Source organism: Cordyceps militaris (assembly GCF_000225605.1).
Source record: "Cordyceps militaris CM01 unplaced genomic scaffold CCM_S00003, whole genome shotgun sequence".
NCBI lineage: Eukaryota > Fungi > Ascomycota > Sordariomycetes > Hypocreales > Cordycipitaceae > Cordyceps > Cordyceps militaris.
Window position 1 is genome coordinate 789,514 of NW_006271971.1, and position 23,917 is coordinate 813,430.

Genomic DNA, 23,917 nt, shown 5'->3' on the forward strand with positions numbered 1-23,917 from the left:
CAAAAAAAAGGGTCTCACTTTTTGTTTGCTATCGCCCCCTCCTCGCTGCCCTCGCTACTATAGGACTTTGACTCGAGTTGCGTCTTTGGGAGACCAGTGTGAGAGAAAGCAACTGGCAGAAGAGTGACCCCCCAGTCTTTGCCAAGAACGACAGGCACCGCTTTATATCAAGTGCGATCTCATTATTAATACTCTTGCTAGTTACTCCCCTTGACTTGTTTCCGAATACCCGATTTCGACATAATCTCGGCGCTCCGAGCCCGCTGGGCGCCGGGCGGGGCGGGGGCATGGAGGGGCGACTGACATGTATGCATTCTCGGCTTTGGCCATCGGCAACAGTCAAGTCAGAAGGATTTTGGTGAGCTGGTTTTTTGGGCAGGCGAAATCATGGAGCGTCTGATTTGCGTTGCACAGCCGATTGCACGTATACATTGTCTTACCGAGATACTCGCACAGGCAAGAGTTGATTGGCCTCATGTATGCAGTGTCTGTTCGCGCTCGGCTAACTACTGTCGAGGCACACTGCTATGTAGTTGGCTTATTCGGATATATAATACGTGACTGGGATAGTAAGACATCGTACCAACCCCCGGAAATGGGGCCATGTCTTTCTATATCCGTAGATGTATTATTCTTACAACAGCAGGGGGCCACACCACACCACTCCGACGCAGATCCGATATAGGAGCCGAAGCCACCGCCCTCGTTTTAGTAGACTATATTATTACCGGTTTAGTAGATGAGATTGCGGTCTGAGGGGTTGCGCAGGTCACACCTCGCATAACAACGTTGCACCACTGTTCTCACTTGCCCCGCGTCATACCGTGTCATCTGCAACCTCGCGTAAAGTAGGCCCTTTTCCTATTGTGCAGCGCTACCGCGACGGGGTCAGGACGAGGTTCTTCGCGCCGGCGAACCTGCGCGCCGCGTCCGAGTCGCCCGCGTACATGGCGCTCGTGCAGCACTACATCACGGAGCGCTACACGCTGCGCTACAGCGGCGGGTTGGTGCCCCCGACCTGGTGCATGCCATGGTCAAGGGCCCACGGCATCTACGTCTCGCCCCGTGTCATCGGGCAGCCGCGCCAGGCTGCGCAGGCTGTTTGAGCTCTGCCCCAGTGGCCATGGTTGTCGAGTGCGCGGGCGGCAAGGCGGTGGATGCCGCCGACGGGTCGGATGTTTTGGGGAGAGCGGTTGGGGATATCAATGAGACCGGCGCTTTGGTGTGCGGGAATGTAGCTGAGGTGAACTTTGCTATACACGCGTTGTTGGCTTGATCCAATCCAAGGGACGGTATTGAATTGAGTGATTTCGAGTATAACCCGTCATTCGATATCGTCAATTCTGCAAGTCGCGCACTTCAGGACTGCTCGAGCCACCGCGACTGGTATGGAGGAGGCGCAAGAACCTGGTAAGACCCGAACCATCAGCAAACTCAGCGCCAACTCATCGCCGGCCGGCCATACCACCGTCCGACACAATTTCCGCGCACAGTTTCTCAAAAAAAAAAAAAAAAGAGGGGAGATTTTCCTCCCGCAGCTGTCGCGCGGCATCATGCTGACGGGTCTTCCGGCTCGGGCCTGGCCGGCGCCTTGAGCGTGCTGCTCGCGTGCCTCGTCTGGACGTCGACGTTCAAGGGGCATGAGTATATTATGCAAGGACAACTCAAATAGAGCGGCTGCTGGCCTTGCTCCTACAGCTAGCTTCAGATACCGAGGCAGCCACTATCTGTCCATATGGTGTGATGAATATAGCGGCCAATACTGGTTTTGCCTGCATATGCACTGGACTGGGGTACCTTAATGCATAAAGTATTCCTTTTCACCAGGGGCTGGCCAATATCATGACCATATCTCATAACTATTTGAACTATTGGATACTGGAGGTACGCTTCAATTTGCTTCTACCCATCCATGTCAATCGCGTCACCAGAACTTTTAGGCTGTACTTTTGTTGTCACCCAAAGTTGGATAAAACAGGCATTTCATATATATAATTAATTTCATAAGATATGCCGTGATATAGTTATTTAATTCGTTTTTATCTAGAAACGTCCGCGCAGCAACCTTGATGTACCTTCTCTGGTGCAGGTTGCTTGCAAGTCAAATTACTCCTTACGCGGAGCCGTGGCAAGGGGTTGTCTCTCGACCTCTTCGACAGAAAGGTGGGCGCCTGCGGCTTTAAGCAGCTGTGCGCATTCATCCTTGCCGGAGAGGGTGGCCAGGAACAGTGGTGAATTGGCAGCGCGGTTGCGCTCGTGGACGCTGGCGCCTCGCTGAAGCAGCTCGAGCATGATATCAGTTTCACCAGACACAGCAGCAAGATGGACGGCTGTGTTGCCTGCATAGTCGGCCGTCTTGAGGAGCTGACTACCCTCACCCTTGAGGAGATCCTTGACGACGCCAAGTTGGCCATTTTGGATGGCGTATCCCAAGGCCGTAAAAGCAGACTCGATATCCGTGAGACGCGAGGCGGGGTTCTGAAGCGGTGCAGATGGATGACTGAAGATAGGATGGGCAATCTCGGTTACCTCTCCACGGAGAGACTTGGGAAAGAGCGCTGAGATTTCTTCATTCGTGATTCCCAGAGATAAGAGGTATGACAGTTTGGCAAGGGCAGCTTCGGCAGTCAAATCCAACCCGAAGATGACACCAGCGCGGCCAAGCTGGGTACCTGGAGCATACACTGGGGATACGAAGCCGTTCACACACTGACTGACATTGACAACAATGACACCGCGTTGAACGGCCGACTTGATGACCTGGGTCAGACTGCCATCAACACCACCGGGCACGTTGCCCATACCAAACGTTTCCAGAATTAGGCCACGGATGTCAGGCAGATGCAGGACGGCGTCAACCATTTCCGGCTTGATGCCGGGGAAGACGCGCAAACAAGCTACGTGGGTCGTGTCAAGTCGCTTGGAAATGGAGAAGGGAGCAATGGAAGTGGCGCGTTGGGCAAGGTTCCAATTGACGCTTACTCCAAGACCGTTGACCTGGGCTAGGGGTTCGAAGTTGGGACTGTCAAAGGCCTGGAAAGAGGCTGCCGAAACCTTTGTGGTGCGGTTGCCGCGGTAAAGGCGATTGTGGAAGAACAGACAGACTTCGGGGATGACAAAAGTACCTGCAATGATCAGAGACCCCAGCAGATTGCCGACCGCGTCGGACTGGAGAGCAAAAATCGGCGCCTGGGAGCCTGTGAGAATGACAGGCTTGCCCAGGTTGGACAACATGAAAGAAAGCGCAGAGGCTGTATAAGACAGCGAGTCGGTACCATGGAGGATAACGAAGCCGTCAAAGAGGTTGTAGTTTTCAGCTACACACTCGGCCATGGCATCCCAGTCGTTGGACGAAATGGAGCTAGAGTCGAGTAGCGGATCAAACTCAACAATGCCATATCGAATATGTCGACCATAGGCGGTCGGTGGCGTGCGTAGACTGTCGATAGAGATGGGCTTGCCCTTGAAGCTAGCCTGCATAGTTACTATTACGGGGTTTGTTAGCGGGCCGGCAACTCAACAGAGCATACAGAGAAAACTCACCATGCGGTCCGGATTGGTCATTGAAGGTAGGACGAGGCGCCATGGCGCTCTCGAGAAAGTTGCCGCTGGGCTGCAGACCGTCGGGGCCCTCCTGCATGCAAATCGTGCCGCCGGTGCCGATGATGAGAACGCGGGACTCGGGGAGGCCGGTGGCGACGGGGCCGGGCTGCTGGCCAGCAGGCGGGAGGACGGTGCCGGTGGCGACGGGGCCGGGCTGCTGGCCAGCAGGCGGGAGGACGGTAGCCGGAGACATTGTGAATACCGGGCGTCGTGGAATTGCCGAGTAGGCACAGGGACGTTGTCGGCGACAAAATGGCAAAAACTGAGGCAAGCTGAGGTGGCACGCAGAGATCGGGCTGATGAGCAGCGTCAAGATGATGCAGTAAGAATACTGCTGTGTAACTTGGTGGGGGTGCTGTGGATGTGGGATGTGCCGCTCATAATGAACTCATAATGAACGGGAAATGGATAGGATCGCTTTGGTGTAGAGCGATGTCGGACTCGGACGAATAGAGATCCATCCAGCGTCGAAACTCTCTGACAGTGTAGGACGTTGCCGTACTACAAGCATTATGGTCGGAAAGCCGCCGGTATCCATTTGTAATAGCCCACTCGCTGCGAAAAAAAAAAAAAAAACTATGATTTGGTGGCACTAATAAAATCTCGATGGCTTTGGTCAGAGGGGCGATGGCGCGAGCCTGGGGCGCGTGCGGGCCGTGGAGCGCAAAATGGGATGGATAGAATCAGAGTCCGGCGATGGGAATCTTGTAAGGACTGTTGCGATATGACCTGGAGAGGCGGCTGAATGTTTTCGACGTTTTGGCGATGCAGGTTGGGCCGTTGACAGCTGGCGGCTGCTAAATGACGGCTCCGTTTAGGTAAGCGTGTTTGGTGCGAAGCTGCGTACCTACAAAGAACAAATTAAATGGGCTCTTATTTTGTTGTCTTCCTCATGATACATTCCCCGCTCCAGGTCTGACTACGCCTTCTACCATCGCAGTGACACGAGCTGCAAGCCAATTACCATGTTAGACTAGGTATGAAAAGCAGGACGCCCTGCCTACATCGGAGACACATAGTCCTACGTGTTTCCAACTCTTAAAAGCCGCTTCTACACCAAAGATACGTTATTACTCCTAAAAGTAAAAGCGGCGACGATCAAGAGCCTGCCGGCTTGTCAATTTACTAATATTGGGATACATCTCTGTCTTTTGGACATTTTCATGCTCAAGGTTGTCCACTAATAATCACATATATAAAGTATTAAAAAGTAGTATTAGGAAAATAGTATAAGTTATTATATATATAAATTTTATAAATTTATTTTATCTAGAAATATAAATATTATAGTAATTATAAAATTAGATAGCTAGGCTATGGATAGGTGCGACTTTGAAAAAATTGGGGCCGAACGGAACTTATGGTGACCGACTGTACCTAGGTACTTGGTACCCATCTACACATCAACCATCACAACACCAGCCATTCCCAGTCGCTCCTTGTCGCCCATCAACACGCAGTCTGCACATCCTGCAAAGCGCCATCTCGGTACCATACGCGCTGCGTCTAGTTTTTTTGTCTTCTTTTCGCACCATTTGCAAAATTCCTCTCAGCGCTGCCCGCACACGCTCGAAGTTTCGTCCTGGCCAAGTGCCAGAGTTTGACAAACCCTTGTCGCGACCTATGCCTCGCTCTTTGCTCGACATCGTCACGTTACAACCATCCGCTCGAATCTCTCGTCCTCCTATTCAAATCCGTGCCACGTCACCTCCCGGCGCCTGCTCGTGACCATGGATTACGCTCCAAATGGCGTGTCTCCTCGCTCTTTTGCCATCACCCACCAGCGGCCCAAAATGAGCTTTCGCGGCTGCTCCCGCATCGGAGACTATGAGCTACAAGGAAAACTCGGAGAAGGTACCTTTGGGTGAGGATTAGCCCTTAAGACGCGGCAGTGGGCGCGCTTTGCTGACCAAGCCAACAGTGAGGTTCACCGAGCTCGATCAAAGAAGACGGGCGCAATCGTCGCCTTGAAAAAAATCATAATGCACAACGAAAAGGATGGTGTATGGAGGCATTTTAAATACCTCTCGATTCCGAATTGAGATTCTGACAAGGATTAGTTCCCCATCACTGCGCTACGAGAAATCAAACTCCTCAAACTTCTCAACCACGTCAATGTCCTCCGGCTCGAAGATATGGCGGTAGAGCATCCATCACGGCCCTGTACGTTTCGACGTGCCTCGTCCCGTTGCTTAACTCAGCTAACGATTTGACCAGCCGACAAACGGAAAAAGTACATCATGTACACAGTCACACCGTACATGGACCACGATCTCTCTGGGTTGCTCGACAACCCCGCTGTACACTTCAAAGAGGGCCAGATCAAGTGTTATATGCTTCAACTTCTGCAAGGCCTGGGTTATCTCCACGACCAGCATATTTTGCATCGAGATATGAAGGCAGCCAACTTGCTCATCAGTAATACCGGCAATCTTCAAATTGCCGACTTTGGTCTTGCGAGGCATTACGACGGCAAAACACCGCAGCCGGGTCGGCCAATGGGAGACGGCCGTCGAGACTACACCGGTCTTGTCGTGACCAGATGGTATCGTCCTCCGGAGCTGCTATTGCAGTTGCGCCAGTACACAACGGCTATCGACGTCTGGGGTGTTGGGTAAGCAAGAAAGCTACAAAGATCGACGACGTCTGCTAACATGGCTCAGCTGTGTGTTTGGAGAGATGCTTATCGGTAAACCGATTCTGACGGGTGATAGCGACAGTCATCAGCTCGACATTATTTGGGACCTGCTTGGCTCGCCGACAGAGGAAAACATGCCTGGCTGGAAGAGTTTACCTGGTGGTGAACATTTATCGCCACGCCCACGTCCCGGTAATCTTCAGAATCGCTTCAGAGAGTGTGTCAATCCATCTGTACACAGCCCAGGCTAAATGCTAACCATTAGTCGTCAGATTTGGAAGTGGCGCGATATCATTGATTAAAGAGCTAATGAAGCTAGACTGGAGAACTCGCATCAATGCTGTGGATGCACTGGAGCATTCATACTTCAAGATGGCCCCGTTACCAATGGAGCCACGCGATATTCCCACATACGAAGAAAGCCACGAGCTAGATCGCAGAAAGTTTCAGGATCGCAAGGCAGCTCTCCCACCCGCCCCCAAGGGCGGCACAGTCGGCATTGGGCCAGACGCCAACGGAGCGACGGCGGGCTTCAGCAGCGGTGATGGCTATGGTAGAAACGGCACGGCCAATGGTCGATTTCGTGGCGCGGACGAGCATAGAAGACCGGCTTGGCAGCGCGAGCGCGGGCCACAACCACCAGGTCGCGGCCCTCCTCCCGATAGAGGAGGGCGGGAGGAGGAGTACCGGGCCCGTGATCGGGCGCCACCCAGAAACCGCCCAAGCGGCGTCCCAGGGGGGCAGAGGGTCGCCGCAGACATGGATTCATATATCCCCAGCTATGGGCGGGATGATGGCGGACGACGTAGAGACGACCGACCGCCACGCGATGACCGGCGCGCACCCCGGGAAGACCGCCGGCCAGACCGCGACAGAGACCACCGGACTAGCAGAAGTAGGTCTCCCGGGATGGAGCGACGCGATCATCGTGATCGTGAGCGCGACATGTACCGACGATAGAACCAGGGTGACGATCCCTTTTTAAGATGACGAAGTCAATGAAAGGAACCGGGAAAGGCAGAAAGCTTAGGAAGGAGCCGAGCGAATCCAAAGTAGGACAGGGTCCGGCCATCGAAGCAGGTGGAGAAGGTCCAACCGAAGTAGACGGTTCAAAGACACTCGCCTTTTGTTGAGGTTGGCGATGCACAACTGACGAGGGACATAATATATCCCAGACCATATAGGGTTTGTATGTGTTGGTTGTCTTTTTCGCCTAGGTAGAGAATGAGAAGTCTGAAAGGGCCAAGGACAAACGTCTCAGATCAGAATGGTTGGTTTTTTTCAACATAATTATATAAGAAAGGGCGGGGTCGAAAAGCCACTTGTGACTATCAAGCGATTCCTTGCCTTTGTAGATAGAAGGTTACCAGGTAGTTGGGTATCATATAGTCGCTAAAGGGCAAGGTCGACGGGCGTGGAGCAAAACGAAGCGAAAATTCGTCAATAGTTGACGCATCAAGAGAAGCAGGTGCGAAAAAGGGCCTTAGCCGCCGGATGAATCGTCTTCTTCGTGAATCGTTTGTGAGAGCAGACCGTGGGCCACGCGCCGCTTCGGCCCGACATCGCGGTCACTGGGTTTTTGGTAGGACGGCGGGCTGAGATGGTAGTTGTCGCTATCGTACAGGTAGTCCCTCTCGTCGTCATCGCCTTCGTCGTAGTAGTCAATGGAGTCGCGGTCGCGGTCGCGATCGTAGCGACCCTCGTCGCGGTCCTGCATACCGAGGTGGGACGTGATGACGGACGACGTGGCGCCGAGGACAACACCAGCCACGATGCCGATGCCCGCGGCAGCAGATAGCTATTTCTTGTTAGCCCTTCATCACCGGCCCACTATTCTCTTGTGTGCTTCCAATCAATCAGTGTTGGAGGGGACTCACGAAGCTATACAGAGGCTAATAAGGCACCAAACAGTCAGCAATCTGCGACGCGCGAATACAAGAGGGGCCAAAACGAACTTTGAGACTGGCGAGCAGAGAGTATGTGCTCTGAGCGGAAGCGGCGAGCAAGCCGAGCAGGTAGAGGAGCGGCGCAGAGACGACGAGAATCGCCGAGGCGACCCAGGACAGCGGCACGGTGATGAGGGACAGCGGCAGGGCGATGAGGCGCGCGACGCCGGCGAGGTGCCGGCCCCACTGGACGGACCAGAGGGAGCGGGCGACGGAGAGTACGATGTCGAGGATGGCGGAGGGGGCGCCGGCGGAGCTTACCTCGGCCATGGTTGCGTGTAGTGTGGTTGATGCTGGGGATAAGTATCGTCGCGGGAAGCTGGAAGCTGCATGTGATGCAAGTGGAGGGACAGGGGTGTGGGCCAAAGAGGATATTTTGGCCTGTGGTCTGACGAATCATTTCAAGTAATTTTTTTCTTTGCAGTAATACTATTGAGCCAGCCCAATTCGAAGCAATATAGAGAGTCAACGAGTTTTCAATAAATTTACCGTAGAGGAAAGAGATTGTAGGAACACCGGCAAGTTCCTCATGTCAAGTGCCCCAGAAAGCCCAGAAAGCTTCCATCGCCGCTTGGCTGTTTTAGGCGATGCGCTACGGAGCTTCCCTCCACCACAATATTATTCAGCTCTTTGTCGACTCCGACCTACACTTATTACTTATATGACTAGTTCATCGGTTCCGCCCTCTTTCTTCATTGCTGCACAGCTCCTCCATCTACGCAAACCCGTCGATAAAGCGGGCGTATTGAATCGTGACGCGGTTTCCGCCTGACGACCGAGACTCTGCGAGGGGAAGCTTCAAAGTCAATTGGGAGCGACAGGCTTCCGCAGCAGCATCATGGCCAATCCTGTCGATGTTCAATGTCAATAGACCAATATTAGACATATTAGACCATTAAGTCCTTCCTAAATTATTGCAATCGCCAGGGGTAGATATCTTGTACCCACGACCTCCGCATCCCTCGGTATATATAGGTACCTGCCTATCGCTGCCTATCGCTGCCTATCGTTGCCTATCGCTGGTGGCCTATCGGGGCGGGCGTGGAGGCCAAAAAAACCCCGCCAACTCTCAACCACCACCAACCCCTTCTACCCGTTCTCTCGCTCCGCGCCGCCTTGACACCATCGTCTCACGCCATCCCAGCCCTCTCAGCCCATCGCGAAATCATCAGAGCCTCCCTCACACAAAGCCTCCTCCATTGGTCCCCATCCACTGGGAGGCAACTGTTTCGATATTCTCGGAAACCCCTTTCTTCTTCCCCGCCCCCCTCGCAAAGAGAGCGCCCGGCCCCCCTCCCCGTCGACGCGGTTGTGTTGCTTTTTTTTTCTGTCAGGTCACATCTCCCTCTCTCGTTAGGCCGCCGCCCACCATGGGGAACAACCAGTCATCGGGTTCCAAGTCGGCCACGCCGCCGTCCTCGCTGCCCGCCCTCTCCTCCCACGACGCCGCCCCCTCCGCTGCACGACATATCGGCGCCGTCGCCTCGTCCCGCACCAGCAAGGACTCGTCGTCGGCATCGTCATCGACGCGCAACATACTCCCCGCCCACGCCACACACCGCTCTGCCGCTGCCCCTCCCGAGCCCTCGCTCGCCCAGGCCCAGGGCTCAACATCGATTGCCTCACGGCCCAGGGGCATCTCAGCCGCCAGCTCGACCCTACCGCCCACCCTTGGCGGCGCCTCGCCGCACAACCTCCCCTTCTTTGTCCCCCAGCAGCCGCCGCTGACCGAGGCTGAGCCTACCGCTGCCGCGCCCATACCCATCGCCGAGCCCTCCAAACCCCTCAACGTCCCCGGCGGCGGTGGCACACTCTCCCGCACCCCGGGCATCAACCGCACCGACTCCGAAATGGCCGACGCGCACCTTATTGCCAGCAGCAGCATCACCGACATGTATAATGCTCGCCCGCCTCGCCTACCGCTGCCGATTGAGGAAGAGGTGCACACGCCCGGTTCGCCGATCCTCGGCGCCGACGAGTTGGCACCAGGCGGCAGCATCCCGGAGATGGAGCACGAGTTGTCGGATGGTCTGACCAGAAAGAGCTCCGGCGTTAGCCAGGCCACCTTCGACGACGAAGACTCGCATGAGCTCCGTGTCGACCGATCGCGCCCTGTCGTGCCCACGCGAATCGAATGGAACGGCGGCGGTGACAAGGTCTACGTGACGGGTACCATTTTCCAATGGAGCAGAAAACAGCGTCTACATCCCGTGTAAGTACGCAATTGCGATGGCAGGTCTATGTCCCCCACGACTAATCGCCTCTTCTCCCACGCAGCGAGGGCAAGCCAGGCTGCTTTGCCGGCATCATCTACGTGCTCCCGGGCACCCACCACGTCCGCTTTGTTGTGGACACCATCATGAAAACGTCACCTGACCTGCCGACCACGGTCGATTTTGGCAACAACTTGGTCAATTACATTGAAGTCAGCGCCGAAATGGCCGGCCAGCAGCCGATCGAGCTGGCGGCGCCCGGTCCCGACGGGCAGGTCCGGACTGTGACCGCCGGCTCCGTCCTCGCCGGCGGCGGCAACGGCGGCGTCGCCTCCTCCTCGGTCGAGGAAGTCCCGCAGCCCGTGCCCACCCGGTACAAGGCCATACCGCCACGCGATAGCTACCGCCGCCAAATCCCCCAGTACCTCGTCGACTTTGACCAGACCGAGGAGTCGCCCGCGTACCAGAGTGCCGTCGGCGCCATCGAGAAGCTGCCCACGCCGCCCAGCCTTCCCGGTTTCCTCAGCAAGCCCATCCTCAACGCGGCGACACTCATGAAGGACGACAATAGTGTGCTCAACATGCCCAACCACACAGTGCTGAATCATCTCGCCACGAGCAGCATCAAGAATAACGTTCTGGCAGTCTGCGCGACGACGAGATATCGCGGCAAGGTACGTGCTTTGTGTTGCTTTCCCGCCGGGGACAAAGTCTCTAACATGACGTAGTATGTGACGACGATAGTATACAAACCTACATCGGCGGATGAAGGCTGAGTGCAGCAATCGTTGTGCTTCGCATATTTTTGTTTCCAGCATCGTATTAATGGCGCAGACTTCGGGCTTGTTTTGAGATAGAATTGGTCATGTTGACATGTTTTTCATGGGTCAAATCTTACAATGCAAATCGTACGCGTATATATTCGAAATCAGTCGCTATTTATGTGCCCGTGCCGTGTTCCATGCCCTTTTCATTCTTCATTCCATTTCGACTCATCCTTCCGTACTTATCTCCTAGTCTCTCCACTTGACAAAAACGTCGTCCGTCCGGAAACGCTGCGTGCACTGACTCTCGGCCAGCGGCGTCTCGAAGCCCTCCCGGTACGCGAGCAGCCCTGCGTGCGCAATCATGATGCCATTGTCGATGCAGAAGCGCTCGTCCGTCGCAAACACGCTACCGCCGCGCTCCGCCGCCATCTGGCCCATCATGGCCTGCAGGCGCTCGTTACACCCGACGCCGCCAACAATGAGCACCTGCCGCGAGCCGACGTGCGCCATGGCGCGCTCCGTAATCTCCACGAGCATGGCATACACGGTCTCTTGCAGCGAAAAGCACAAGTCCTCGGCCGTGAAATCCGCCGTACCCGCCTTGACCTGCGCAGCAAGCGCATCAACCGCGGCCAGGATGCCGGAAAAGGAGCAGTCCATGCCCTTGACGGTATATGGTAGGTCGAGCAGCTTGGTGCCCCGCTTGGCCATCTGCTCGATGTTGTACCCCGGCGCCGGGTCGTTGCTGATGGCGAGCGTGCGCGCGAAGCGATCCAGGCAGTTTCCGACGGCAATGTCGAGCGTCTCGCCAAAGATGCGGTACCGCTGCTCGGCGTACGCAATGACTTGCGAGTTGCCGCCGGAGACGTAGAGCACGACGGGGTTGTCGGCGCCGGTAATGGTGCGGCCCATTTCAATGTGCCCGACGCAGTGATTGACACCGACGAGCGGCAGGCCCCAGAGCAGCGCGAGCGTGCGCGCGCCGACGGCGACGGACGTGAGCGGCGCGCCCATGCCCGGGCCCTGCGTGAAGCAGACGCAGTCGAGCTGTGTGCGCGGGTCAGTGATGCCGGCTGCGGCGAGGGCCCGCCGCACGAGCGCGACGAACTCGCGCCGGTGGTGCGTCGCCGTGTCTTTGGGGAGAAAGCCCGCGCCGGGCGGCGCGTTGAAGGTGTCGCGCAGGTTGGAGAGGATGGTGGTGTCGTGAGCGCCCGTGTGCCGCACCACGCCGATGCCGAGCTTGTTGGCGGAGCCCTCGCAGCCGAGGGCCGTCCAGGACGTCTTGCCGGGGGAGGGCATGGCGTGAGGACGCGGAGGGGTGTGGTGGTTGTGGAGGAACAAGAGGCGTGGGTGAAGGGCTCTATGGAGGGGTCACGAAGTTCAAGACGGTGTCGCAATGGTTCTGTGGATGATTCTCTGGGAGGATGGGTTGAGATTGTTATTTTCTGTGAATCTTGTGGTTGATTGGATTGCAAAATAGTCAGAGGAATAGCGTTATATGAGATGATACACTGAATATTGTCAAAAAGTGAACGAGTCCAGGGGATTCTTCCCACGACGGGGGCATGTCGTCCACGGCGGGGCACAATGGTTTAAAAAAAAAAAACGGAGCTTATCTAATCGTCAGTAACTCGCCAAAAAAAGTGAAAACTGACAACAAGGGCAACTAACAGATGTACCACGTTTATGTGAGCCCGACTGCTAACAACTACGTCGGCCCCACAACTCCGTCCATTCTCACACCACCCGCACTTCTCTCTGTGCGATTGTTGCAAGCGGCACCTAATATTTTCCACACAGACTGCAACCGCGCGAAGCAGATTATCTCTCATACCCTCCGTCTCCTCCTTTCTTGTTCTTGCTCTCCTGCATAGTCGGTAGCCTTGTTCATTTTGTACGTGCCAACGAGTTGCCGGCGCTAGCAGCACCTACGTTTCCGCTACACTTGATGATCACTAACCAGCTTGTGGTGCTCCAGTCAACTGAGCCTCGTTTGTCGAGCCACCACTCTGTTCCCCCAGGCCAACATTTTCCCTCGTTCATCATGGGCCTCTGTTCTGCCGTGATTCCACCAGTCGATACGATTACATGCAGCACAGCGGCCGCCATCCTCGCTCGAACGCCGCAGACGCAGCTATCCATCAGCTTTCCACGTCGCCTTCGCCGCACAAGAAGTCACCAGCCTATTGCGACACGGTACGATGCTTTTCTTGCGTGAAAGTGGATGGGGAGAGCCCCCGGAGCTTTGTAATCACTGCTCAGGAGAAGACGACTGTTCTTGGCTCTACCAGTCTTTCTATTCTTTTATGAATGTGTGCCCGGGGGGCTCTTTGTCTAAATATCCCCAAGACCTTAGCCCAACTCCCAACTCCGCGCAAACAAATATGCCAATTCCAGGCTTTATGCACTGATACCTCGGGTGGTCCGCTCGGTGATTCCCCGAATATCAAAAAAGAGAAGAAGAAAAAACAAGACGCTATATACAGGTCATCCTATCATACACTACTCTGGTGCTACATCAAGCGCCCCAGCATCCACTAGGAGACTGCTGGCGCTTGCTGCGCTGACGGTGGCGCTGGTAGAGCTCGCGTCGCTGCACTGTTCAACACCTCGGGCGGAACGGTTGGTCTACCCCGGAAGAGGTATGAGCTAAGCGGAATCGTCGCTCGGAATTTCAACGCTCTTGTGTCGAATGGATCTATCTCATACACTGGTGGCTCAACATCGTCATCATCGTCGGAGTCGTACTTCCAGCGGTCCGAACATCCTTGCGAATCGGTCTTGGGCGGCGTGGCCATGCCTCGTCTGTCTATCCAAAGGCGGCTCAAGCGACCTATCCTGCGGCGGAACGCTGGCTGATTGGTTTGCAGCGGCTCACACGCAATTCCGCCTGCTTTGAATTGGAATGCGGGAGAGGCTTGAGGCCTGTCCAGTCGCATTGGCGTGGGGCCCTCTTCGTCCACATCCATCGAGTCAGAGGATACCGATGCAGGTGGCGTCATGAGGTACTGCGTCTTTGCAGGGCGGAATTTGAGCTCCAAGCCCGGGTCCTCAACGGGCGATAGCGGGTCTACAGTAAGATCAATGTGGTTGTGGTTCCATCTGCGATGATTCTGAACCTTGGTTTCAATCTCGTTACGAAGCTCCTTGTCCTTCTCAGCGAGCTGATCAGCAAGCTGGAGAAGATCGGCTTCCATTTGGCGGCCATCGGGTCGAACTGGGGTGCGAACATTGGCACCAGCAGCCCGCGCAGCAGCCGTTGTATCGACAGGCTTGCGCTTCTGTGGCTATTCGGAAAGTCAGTCGCAAGTAATCAAGGTTGGGGGGGGGGCTACGGTACACACCTTTTGGTTGACCAAGTCGTCGTCTTCGCCTTTGATTCCGAGCTTAAGCTTAATGTGTTTAAGCCTTGCACGCTCTTCAAAGACTGCGCGCTCCATGTGCAAAAGTTCACGCTTCATCATTTCGCGTTCATACGATATGAGTACCAACTGGCGGCCGTCTTCAAGCTCACGACGCAGGCGCTTAAGCGTCTCGACAATCTTATTATCGCGTCCTCGCGTCTTCCTGGTCTGTCGGGCTTCACGGCGTCTAAAACAGACATAGGGGTCGGTGTCATCTGTTTCTTGGTGTGTCTCAAATTTGAGTGCCGGATGCAGCGGCTTGTTACCAGCCTCTTGGCGTCTGGCCTTCCAGTACTCATAAATGGGCTTGGCGTGCTGCATCAGGTGCTGAGCTCCGAGGTGGTTGAGTCCGGGAACCATCATGTCGTAAGCAACGACTGTGTTATCAACCGACGCAAAAGGAGTTTGCTCAGCAGCCGTGTCTTCAAGCACTTCCATGATGCGTTCAAAATCGTCTTCAGACAAGGCCCCAGCAGGCCCAGGCTTAGCATTATATGTCTTGAGGAATTCGTCATCCTCGGTGCTCATGTCATATTGGCAGTTGATGCACTCTTCGACGGTTTGTGAGAAGCGAATATATGTGGATGGCCTGTGGAAAGGCACTGGGTAAAGTTGCTCATAGTTTACCTCGCTCTCCTGGGGAGGCGGAACAGGAATTTCCTGGTCGTTACTTGTGCCGGCATCCTTAAGGATGGATTGCAAATGATATTCCTAGAGAGATCAGGCCGTGTTAGTGCCGGGTTTGGGGTGTGGCAGATGCGCCGCAGACAAGTGACAGGGGTTGGTTGGACAGCGGGTCACGTGGCAAAACTCGTGATATCAGGCATCAAAATAGGGGTGAGAGGGACGAACCTTTTCTTCGGCGTGCTCGACACCGGTTACGATTTGAGACTCGGTGGTGATGGTCTCGTACTCTGTAGCATCGATCTGATCCTCCCTGAGCACGGGAAGGGCAGTCTTGACGCTGAGCTTCTTGACGCGGACTTTGCGAGAAGACATCGTGCAGGGGTGGTGGAGGACGGCAGTCTGCCCGCGGAAAAACCGCCAAAAAAATCACTCAAGTCATAAATCAGAGCGTAACAAGTGTAGTTTTGATATTGGGCGGATGAAAAAGGTGCAGTGGTGGCACCCTTTTGATGCGCAAAGTCTCGCGGCGGATGAGGTGACGTTGGGATTGTTTTGCCGCGCGAAGAATTTTCACTCGGCGCAATAACGGAGGGTTGATCTTTTGTTGACGTTTGGCATTACAAGGTCACTTTACTGTGAGGTATGCGGGTAAAGGTACAAGCCGCCTGCGTTGACCATCCTCTTCCCCTCTTTCTAGTCCCCTAATAAGGCGCTAGGGACTACGCCATAAACAGCCACGGCGACCACTGCAGCCACTGTAACACAATGAAGTACCTTAACGCTTACTGTGGCCGGGCTGGTACTTGTTTTTTTTACTCTGCAACAGATACCTGTTAGATCTGCTTAGTAACCAGAGGCAACCAGAATTGGGAATGTGACGATGAGGAATTGTATGCAAATGAAGTCTCTTCTAAAATTCAGTGGAAGAAATACAGTTTCGTTTTATGTGTTGCTTTATTCTGTTTGTACTCCTTGGCAGCCTTTTGTATGACGGCAATAGAAATAGGTGTGCTGCTGTGCCGTCACAACGCAAGAGTGACTTAGACCCACGCTCAGCTCAGTCACGAGTATTCCTTACGCAAGCTCAAGCACAAGAAATCCAACACGTAAAGCCGCCAACCCAGTGCGAGAATATCAAATCGCGTCCTTTATTGGACGCCGCCCACCTGGTACATTGGAGCCGTGAAAGTCGGCTTAGAGCTCACCGCACCGCCGCTGGAAAAGCCCAAGATCAGGTAACTACAGGGTAATCCCATTTCGTCATTGGCCCGTGCTCCCCACCCAAACCCCTCCATTCAGGCACACCACCACCACCAAACAACACGACATCCCGCATCTCCACGACCGCGACGACAATCGAGCCCGCCATCTATCTACCAGTACCCGACAGGAGCATAACCAGAGAAACCATACAATCGACGCCTGACCCACCAGAATCACTGAGCCATCGCGACTTGCCCAGCACCCCTATACACCGCCCCGCGCACGCCAGTCGTCGCGTCGCTGTTCAACCATGGGCAACACTACCAGCGCTGTCATGGACAACATTGTCCAAGGGTCCAACTGTTTGTGGCTCCCAAATCACCAAATTCGGACGAAAATGGTGGAGCTAATCGTGCTACAGTTGACAGAGAGGAGGTCGACCGCCTACGGAAGCGCTTCATGAAGCTGGATAAGGTATATCGTTCATGCATGTGTATAGACCTCGTCGGCACGACATGACTGACACACTCTGGTGTAGGATAACTCCGGTACAATTGAGCGCGATGAATTCCTCAGTCTGCCCCAAATCTCATCAAACCCCCTCGCGACCCGGTGAGCAGCTCCCCGCCGCGCCCCTCGAGCATGCGACAAGCCTCGACCATGCGACCGCTTGTCGCATGCCCTCACCTGCCCAAACGGAGACTTACCTTGCAGTGCTAACACACGCCGTTCTTGCCTAGCATGATTGCCATTTTCGACGAAGACGGCGGCGGCGACGTCGACTTTCAAGAATTCGTGTCCGGCCTGAGCGCCTTCAGCAGCAAGGGCAATAAGGAGCAGAAGCTCCGTTTCGCCTTCAAGGTTTATGACATTGACCGCGACGGGTATATCAGCAACGGCGAGCTGTTTATCGTGCTGAAGATGATGGTGGGTAACAACCTCAAGGACCAGCAGCTGCAGCAGATTGTCGACAAGACCATCATGGAGGCCGACCTGGACGGCGACGGCAAGATTAGCTTTGAGGAGTTTACCAAGATGGTGGAAAACACTGACGTGAGCATGAGCATGACATTGGGTGAGTCTTTGCCATTTCTTTTTCCATTTGAGGCAATCTACCCCACTTTCGTTTCCCTACCCTGTCCTTATCCAGCCTTAACCGAACCGACGGGCTTTTTCGTTCGGGGGATGATACCGGTTTTCCTGGTTTGGGCAGCGACTAAACTTGGCTTTTTGCGCTTGGCAAATTAAAGGACTAAACTAACGGAACTGGGGGGGGGCGTGTGGTAGACCAATTTTGAGGGAACCGGTGAACTGGGTACGAATCAAAATCGCACGAACACCACACACACACATACAGTACACGCGAAACGACAAGTCGCTGGGAGACTGCCAGATGAACTTCAAAAATATCAGTTAGCATCATGATATAACGATTATCGAAATGATATGCATTTTTCTTCTTCTCCAGCTAAAAACCCCTGCGGGTGATCCCGATAACGTGCTAGTCAACAAATTGGTATCCATCAAAGCCCGGTCACATCTCGAAAAAGACAACCGACAGAGACATTTCCCGAGCGTTTGGGTCAAAGGCTAACAAAGGGCGGTCAGGTACCACCACGATGCCCGTTTTTGCCCTCTTGGTCTCTCAGCCTCGCTCCGTCACCAATGAAGGCGGCACTTGGTCGGGAACCAAAACGGGACCTGCCCACCCATCCATCCGCCAAGGCGGCTGCGCAAACGTCAACCCAAGCACGGACGGGCTCTCGTACTGCAGAGGGAGTCTTGTGACTTGTTCTATTTTATTCTTGTTTTGGCTCCGTCCTTGATCCTAGCGTGAGAGACTGACAACACCCGAGGTTGATTACAAAACAGGGACCACCACGTACATGTGTCTCGTATATCCCGTTCGGGGCGCATCAAGGGAATGTCGGGAAAAAAAAAGTCAAACTGGACTAGTTCATTGATGAGAGACTTTCCAAAATACAACAAAAAAATGAAACAAGACGAGCGAAAACTAACTAATTAGATCTGCCAGTTTAATTGCGGGGAGGGGACGCCGCACGGATTCCCTTCCCCGGCACATTAAATCAATTACTCCGGACGTCCGTACTGTGAGTACCTATACATTTCGGCGAGCCTGGTCTGGGGATCCGGACCTGCTCTTCTACATTCCTTCCCACGCTGTCTGAGACAATCCATGTGATGTGGTTTAAATCTTTTTCGGTGAGGATTTTCTCTTTTTTTCTATTTCTTCTCTTTTTTTCCCTACAAATCTCCGCGGGTAGGTACAAATTTCGCATAAATGTTAGACTAACGGAGGGCGCTTCCCAAGATGGCCTTTTGGTAGGTTCTTTTTTAAGGTTTGGGGATGCATACCAGGAGCGCCGAGGAGGCTATTTCAGCTCCTCTGGGCAGGATCTACGTGTCTGACTACTGTATACTTGACCCCCCCCCCTCCCCAAGGAAAATCCCCTGTTGCGAATGTCTCACTCATCTCGATACGCCCGTCCCGCGCGCGCAAGGAAGGAGGGGAGTGGGCTAATAAACGGACAAGTTGGCTTGACACCCGGATTATTCTCGCGCCAATAGGGATGCGCCGAACCTGGCTGGACTAACGATGTGGTAGCTACATACATAGGTACTTAGCTACTGGTGCAAAACTCGACCTAGTCACATATGCCGGGGCTCTACGAAGTAGGCACTTGCTTGCTTCCAGGCATATCTTGGCGTTCGCCTTGTCTTGGCGGCTTTTCGGCTGGTCAAAGTTACATGTAGAGTACAAATTACCAGCTACTGATAGACAAGAGCTGAGCCATACCAGTATCTGATGCAGGCGAGCACGAGCACGAGCACGAGCACGACCAAAGGGCGGACAGTGTTCGTCTTGACGATGTTGATATTGTGATATGCGCGCTGCACAAAATCCTGATACTCCAAAATGAATTCGCCATATAATGTTCCATAACCTCGTGATAAAGTCCCCCCCCTTCTTTCCCATCGTGTGCACATTATCTATCCACTACAGCTGGCCTCGTCTCGGCGCCGAGCTTCCTTCTGCTCCTTTTCCTTGTCCTCGAAAAGATTGAGACAATCCTCTAGTACTAATGCAAAATCCCATGTTAGTGCTCAAGCTCCCTTAGGACTCTGGCAGAAGCAAATATGGTTCTTCTTCTTGCGCAGGTGAGGACTGCACTTACATGATTCAATCTGGTCCTCCCACACACCAAACTGGTAGTCTACGAGACCATGCCTCTCAATACCATCGCAGAGGCGAATAAGCTCGTCGCCCATCCTCTTGATCGTCCGTATTGCTAGAGGCTGCGACACCACATCGTCGGCATCAAACTGCTGCATGTGCTTCTTTTGTTTGAAGACGAGTGCGATCCACGCGTGATTAAAGTCCTGCCACAGCTTGAGGCGATCTTTGTGAAGGTCCTCGTCGTCTTCGGTTAGGCCTGTCACATGTCCATGTTAGTTGATCGGTCCAGGTAGAAACAAATCCAGGCGAAAACGTGAAGAGAACCACTCACCTAATTCTTCGACTCTCGACAAGAGCCAGAACGAGACGCTCAAGAGACCATCAGCCGCCTTTTCAAGATTTCCGTTTTTGACATCCAGAAATACGCTGGCGAGGCGTCGCTGGTATTCCTGCCACTTTTCCTCAAACTCCGCTGTCCTGTCCGGTCTTGAAGACTCGGCCATTGCGCCCGAACTGCTAGCACCTAAATCAGCGACCTGATAGAAACTCTCTACCCCGGTGAGGCTGTTGCCGCTGCCACTGACGCTGCCACCACTGCTTTCTGCCCCTCCCGTTGTGTAGTGGAATGAGGAGGGAATATCCTGGTAGTAGGCTGACCCGCTGTTGGCAGTGTGCTCCAACGAGGTCGTCTCAGGGGAAGCCTGCTCTTCTCCAAAGTATGATGGATTCACGTCGGCCTGGGTGGAGAGAAGCGGCGTCGATGCCATGGGGTTATTTCTAGGTGGTAGAGAGGGGGCATACTGCGGCGTGTTGTAAATCGAAGTTTGCGTGCTCGCTTGCGGTACGCTGTACATCATCATGCTTGCGTTGTAGTTGCCAAACCCAACTGTTTGATGTTGCTGTCGCGCGCCTGTGTCGGCGCCACCCGGGTTGTAATCGGATCCGTATGACATTTGTGCGGCCGATAGGCTTGTAGAACCAGGAAATGTCGAGATTTGATCTGGGTAATATTGGCTGTCGCCACCGGCATTACTTTCCAGGGTGCGTGCCGGGGTAGAGAGCCCGAGCTGCTGCTGTTGACCATGCCGGTATCGTTCCGCTGGTACATCAGGGAGCAAGCCATGTTGCGATGTAGAAGATCCCAGTGGCGCATATCTCGTTCCCTGAGAATCGCTCAGTGTGCTTGGACTATACCGTCGACTCTGATTGTGCTCGTCCATATCCCCGGCAAATTCTCCACACGAAGCCTCTCGAAGATGGGCTTCGCGATTAGCCGGGGATAGGGAAGCAGGCGAAGGGTAAAAGTACGCCAGGGTTACGGCAACGTCCGATTAGGAGGAGTGCTGAGTAAAAACACCTCTCCTTCTTGGCAGCGTCGGAGAATTATTGCGGTCAATGCTGTCTTGCTAGGGATTCCCAAGTAACGGTTAATGCCCAATCATATGAAAACCGGGATTTCGGAAATCAGTGACCGAGACTCGACAGTGAAAGTCTCTGAGCTCGACTTGACAGACAGTGGTAACGTAAGCGCGCAAGAGTTGGGAACATTCGAAGTCGTGAATGGTGTTGAAGTATCGTATTGTGCCAGAGTTACAGTGAAAACCACGAGCAAGTAAGTTTCGACGATTTGAGTCCCGAATAACACGGATAATCTTGTGTTTTTGATTGGTAGAATGTGAAGCCACAGATCGAGTAGTTCATGATTGGCAGGACCACACCACTGGCAGGCGAAGACAGGCCGGGTCCGCCAAGTTTTGACGGGTGCAAAGCTCACCGTCTATTAGGAATGCCCAAGAAGAAATAAGATTAATAAGAAAACCGGGCAACCGTTGTCGCGTTGAGCTTGGCAGACTGCAACGCCACGAATAGGCCTTTGCAACACGCCAATGGTGCGATGATTGCCCACCTTCGGTCCCGAGCAACCCAAGCGGAGCGGATGGATGGTGAGAGGGAGCTAGCCCGACGGAGCAACTGGCTTGACAATGAGCGAGAAGCTCGTAGACCCGCCAGTGTCGACGAGTAGAACCGAGCAAGTGGGTTTCCCGGGAAGAGGGGTTATGCAAAGTGTCCTCGGAAAAATGACGAGGGAGCGGGAGAAATGGGGAGGAGGGGGAACAGGATATATGGATATATGTGGCCGGGATAGATCTCGTGGTGAATGGAAGTGAAAGATGAGCTGTCCACGACCCCTTGAGTGCTTGAATGTGGTCCGTCTGTGTGGGAGGCGGGAGAGACTGTCTTATATCGCGAAGCCTGAAGAGTCATTGTCTCTAAAAGGAGCCAGAACGAATGCAGACCTGGGGTAATTTGGCATACAAATAGGAACGTTGCGGAAGGTACACAAGACATGCATACTAATCCAGACGAGCGTAGTGGACATGCAAGAGGACCAACTATCCGCTGCGTCACGTCTATAGAGGATTTTAGGTGTCAATGATGGGCAAGGCGACGAGTGAGCCACACAGTCTGGGATAAGCCCTGACATGTGGCAGGGGAGGCAGGAAGGGGAGGGGGGGTGTCTGTAGGAAACGGTAACATGAAAAACTGGCAGGAGCGAGCCCTTCTCAAGTTTAGAGGGGAAAGGGGCAAGATAGCTGAAGACAAAGTTCTCGGCTGAGCATGGTGTACTTGATCCGCATGACAAAGACAGGCAGCACGAACTACCAACCTGCTATGCGCATCGCGAGGATGCTCCCGGACAGCAAGCACTCAGCAGAGCAAAGGTACGCAAAGGCATGCATACTAAGAACTACAGACGCACTGCAACTGGGCCTGGAAGAGAGCCGCCTGGTCCAAGAAATATGGGGGCTTAAATGTCCTGAGATTTGGCTCAGAAGGACCGAAGAAAGATTGCTGCTGCTAACATGGGTAAGGGTTTTGGGGGAAAACCATGTGGAGGCTGCGGAACCCAGAGCGTTTATGCGCGACTTGTTAACGAGTCCATGGCTGATACCCACTCGAGTCAGTGAAGAGGAGAATTGAGTCGGTGTCGGAGGACGAAACTTGGATCAGTGGAAAATCGATGGAAGAGGAAGAAAGGCCAGCAGAGTCAAGCCGCCGCTAGGAAAGTGGATTCGTCCCAACAATGGCAGGCTGGTGATGGCAGAAGCGTGGAATGTTAGTTATTGAGCCATGTCAAATGTGTAAGTTGTAGCTGAAGACCGTTGGCGAATTTTCCTGTTTTGACAAAGAGATTTGCAGCTAGTGGCTGAGACTTGCATCAAGCTAAGGCCGATGCAGGTGAGCATGAGTTTGCTAGGGGCAGTTTGGCGTGCTTGACTCGGGCAGATGGTTGTCCTGACCGAGATGTAGAGGATGCGAGGTTGACAAGTTGTGGCGGGAAAGGCAGGAAGAGGCTTGTTTCATCAAGATGGCCGCGCTGTGTTTCGCAGAGTCGAGGGAGTCAGAAGATCCGGCCGAAATTTGCGTCTTGACCGGGCCGTGAGCTGCATGCACGGGCGATCCGGCACCTCTAAATGGCAATGGGAGAGACTGTGTGGTTTCCCAGCCGAGCGCCGGCCGCGGACGACAAGAAGAGCACGCGTTCGTGGCTGGACCCTGGCTGCAAAAGGCGATGATTGGCAGGGTAGTGCCAGGCCAGGACAGAGGTGAGCAAAGCGCATGGCCGGTGTAGCTGAGCGGGATCCTACCAGGACGTGCCCACAGCACCCACAGCAGGGACGCGAGGGTAAACTTTGTCTCGCATTACAGACGTTGTTGTCGACGCCAGACAATAGACCAGGCTGGGCAGCGCTGGATACATACATAGTAAAAGGGACGTGTGCGACTCCCGCCAATGACACCCCCCACGAGGAGCATAGAGTTTGGAGAGCTGGGTCAATGGGTGTGCGCCACCCCCCACTGCAAGCTTCAGTGTCGCGGTGCCGAGCTGCCCAAAACAGGCTTGCTCATTTCGTGAAGAAATCGTAAGAGGGCACCGGATCGTTCCCCGTGGGTTATTGAATGTGATGTCACTGACGTCTTCTGTTGGCTTGTCACCAAGGTGTCGGCCCCATGATCGAGATGCCCGGCGAATCGGTAGACCACATTAACGACAACCGACGAGAGACGAGCAGGCGAGCAGGCGAGCAGGCGAGTACGGGCTCAAAACGATGGCGGAATTGGGTTCCGAAGTTGCACCCTGTGGCTGCTGTTGCATGACCCAACGGGCTACATATGGCGACACTTGGCCAACATAAATACTTCTGGTGTTAGCGAGGGCTCTAGAATGAGTTCGGGTCATGCGCATGCGCCTCACCAACAGACGAAGCAAGATAATTAGGTAGGATTGCTGGAAGGAAAATCGAACGTAGTCGT

The 23,917-nt window shown here is 54.1% G+C and overlaps 9 protein-coding genes across 9 annotated transcripts; 4 read left to right on the forward strand and 5 right to left on the reverse strand.

The window, feature by feature from the left end:
- Window positions 1-387: 387 nt before the first annotated feature.
- On the forward strand, window positions 388-1,106 carry CCM_03864 (sedoheptulose-1,7-bisphosphatase; the record flags this gene model as incomplete). The annotated part of the gene is made up of 2 exons (XM_006669012.1): window positions 388-477; window positions 873-1,106. 2 exons carry the CDS (start codon window positions 388-390, stop codon window positions 1,104-1,106), a joined length of 324 nt encoding a protein of 107 aa, XP_006669075.1.
- Window positions 1,107-2,106: 1,000 nt separating this feature from the next.
- CCM_03865 (lysophospholipase) lies at window positions 2,107-3,796 on the reverse strand (the record flags this gene model as incomplete). Its single annotated transcript, XM_006669013.1, has 2 exons — window positions 2,107-3,485; window positions 3,544-3,796. The coding sequence occupies 2 exons, from the start codon at window positions 3,794-3,796 to the stop codon at window positions 2,107-2,109; spliced, it is 1,632 nt and encodes a 543-aa protein (XP_006669076.1).
- Window positions 3,797-5,333: 1,537 nt separating this feature from the next.
- On the forward strand, window positions 5,334-7,201 carry CCM_03866 (serine/threonine-protein kinase BUR1; the record flags this gene model as incomplete). Its single annotated transcript, XM_006669014.1, has 6 exons — window positions 5,334-5,467; window positions 5,525-5,606; window positions 5,664-5,766; window positions 5,854-6,217; window positions 6,267-6,433; window positions 6,507-7,201. The coding sequence occupies 6 exons, from the start codon at window positions 5,334-5,336 to the stop codon at window positions 7,199-7,201; spliced, it is 1,545 nt and encodes a 514-aa protein (XP_006669077.1).
- A 523-nt stretch (window positions 7,202-7,724) lies between these two features.
- Window positions 7,725-8,457, reverse strand: CCM_03867 (uncharacterized protein; the record flags this gene model as incomplete). Its single annotated transcript, XM_006669015.1, has 3 exons — window positions 7,725-8,039; window positions 8,119-8,133; window positions 8,197-8,457. The coding sequence occupies 3 exons, from the start codon at window positions 8,455-8,457 to the stop codon at window positions 7,725-7,727; spliced, it is 591 nt and encodes a 196-aa protein (XP_006669078.1).
- Window positions 8,458-9,557: 1,100 nt separating this feature from the next.
- On the forward strand, window positions 9,558-11,176 carry CCM_03868 (Snf1 kinase complex beta-subunit Gal83, putative; the record flags this gene model as incomplete). The annotated part of the gene is made up of 3 exons (XM_006669016.1): window positions 9,558-10,399; window positions 10,465-11,074; window positions 11,129-11,176. 3 exons carry the CDS (start codon window positions 9,558-9,560, stop codon window positions 11,174-11,176), a joined length of 1,500 nt encoding a protein of 499 aa, XP_006669079.1.
- Window positions 11,177-11,413: 237 nt separating this feature from the next.
- CCM_03869 (Peptidase M22, O-sialoglycoprotein endopeptidase) lies at window positions 11,414-12,466 on the reverse strand (the record flags this gene model as incomplete). The annotated part of the gene is made up of 1 exon (XM_006669017.1): window positions 11,414-12,466. One exon carries the CDS (start codon window positions 12,464-12,466, stop codon window positions 11,414-11,416), a length of 1,053 nt encoding a protein of 350 aa, XP_006669080.1.
- A 1,238-nt stretch (window positions 12,467-13,704) lies between these two features.
- On the reverse strand, window positions 13,705-15,570 carry CCM_03870 (histone acetyltransferase complex component Epl1; the record flags this gene model as incomplete). The annotated part of the gene is made up of 3 exons (XM_006669018.1): window positions 13,705-14,454; window positions 14,512-15,282; window positions 15,424-15,570. 3 exons carry the CDS (start codon window positions 15,568-15,570, stop codon window positions 13,705-13,707), a joined length of 1,668 nt encoding a protein of 555 aa, XP_006669081.1.
- Window positions 15,571-16,711: 1,141 nt separating this feature from the next.
- On the forward strand, window positions 16,712-17,621 carry CCM_03871 (calcineurin B subunit; the record flags this gene model as incomplete). Its single annotated transcript, XM_006669019.1, has 5 exons — window positions 16,712-16,763; window positions 16,823-16,875; window positions 16,940-17,013; window positions 17,142-17,476; window positions 17,509-17,621. The coding sequence occupies 5 exons, from the start codon at window positions 16,712-16,714 to the stop codon at window positions 17,619-17,621; spliced, it is 627 nt and encodes a 208-aa protein (XP_006669082.1).
- Window positions 17,622-18,046: 425 nt separating this feature from the next.
- Window positions 18,047-20,820, reverse strand: CCM_03872 (uncharacterized protein; the record flags this gene model as incomplete). The annotated part of the gene is made up of 8 exons (XM_006669020.1): window positions 18,047-18,229; window positions 18,778-18,808; window positions 18,892-19,012; window positions 19,108-19,148; window positions 19,220-19,367; window positions 19,425-19,502; window positions 19,599-19,856; window positions 19,932-20,820. 8 exons carry the CDS (start codon window positions 20,818-20,820, stop codon window positions 18,047-18,049), a joined length of 1,749 nt encoding a protein of 582 aa, XP_006669083.1.
- Window positions 20,821-23,917: the final 3,097 nt, after the last annotated feature.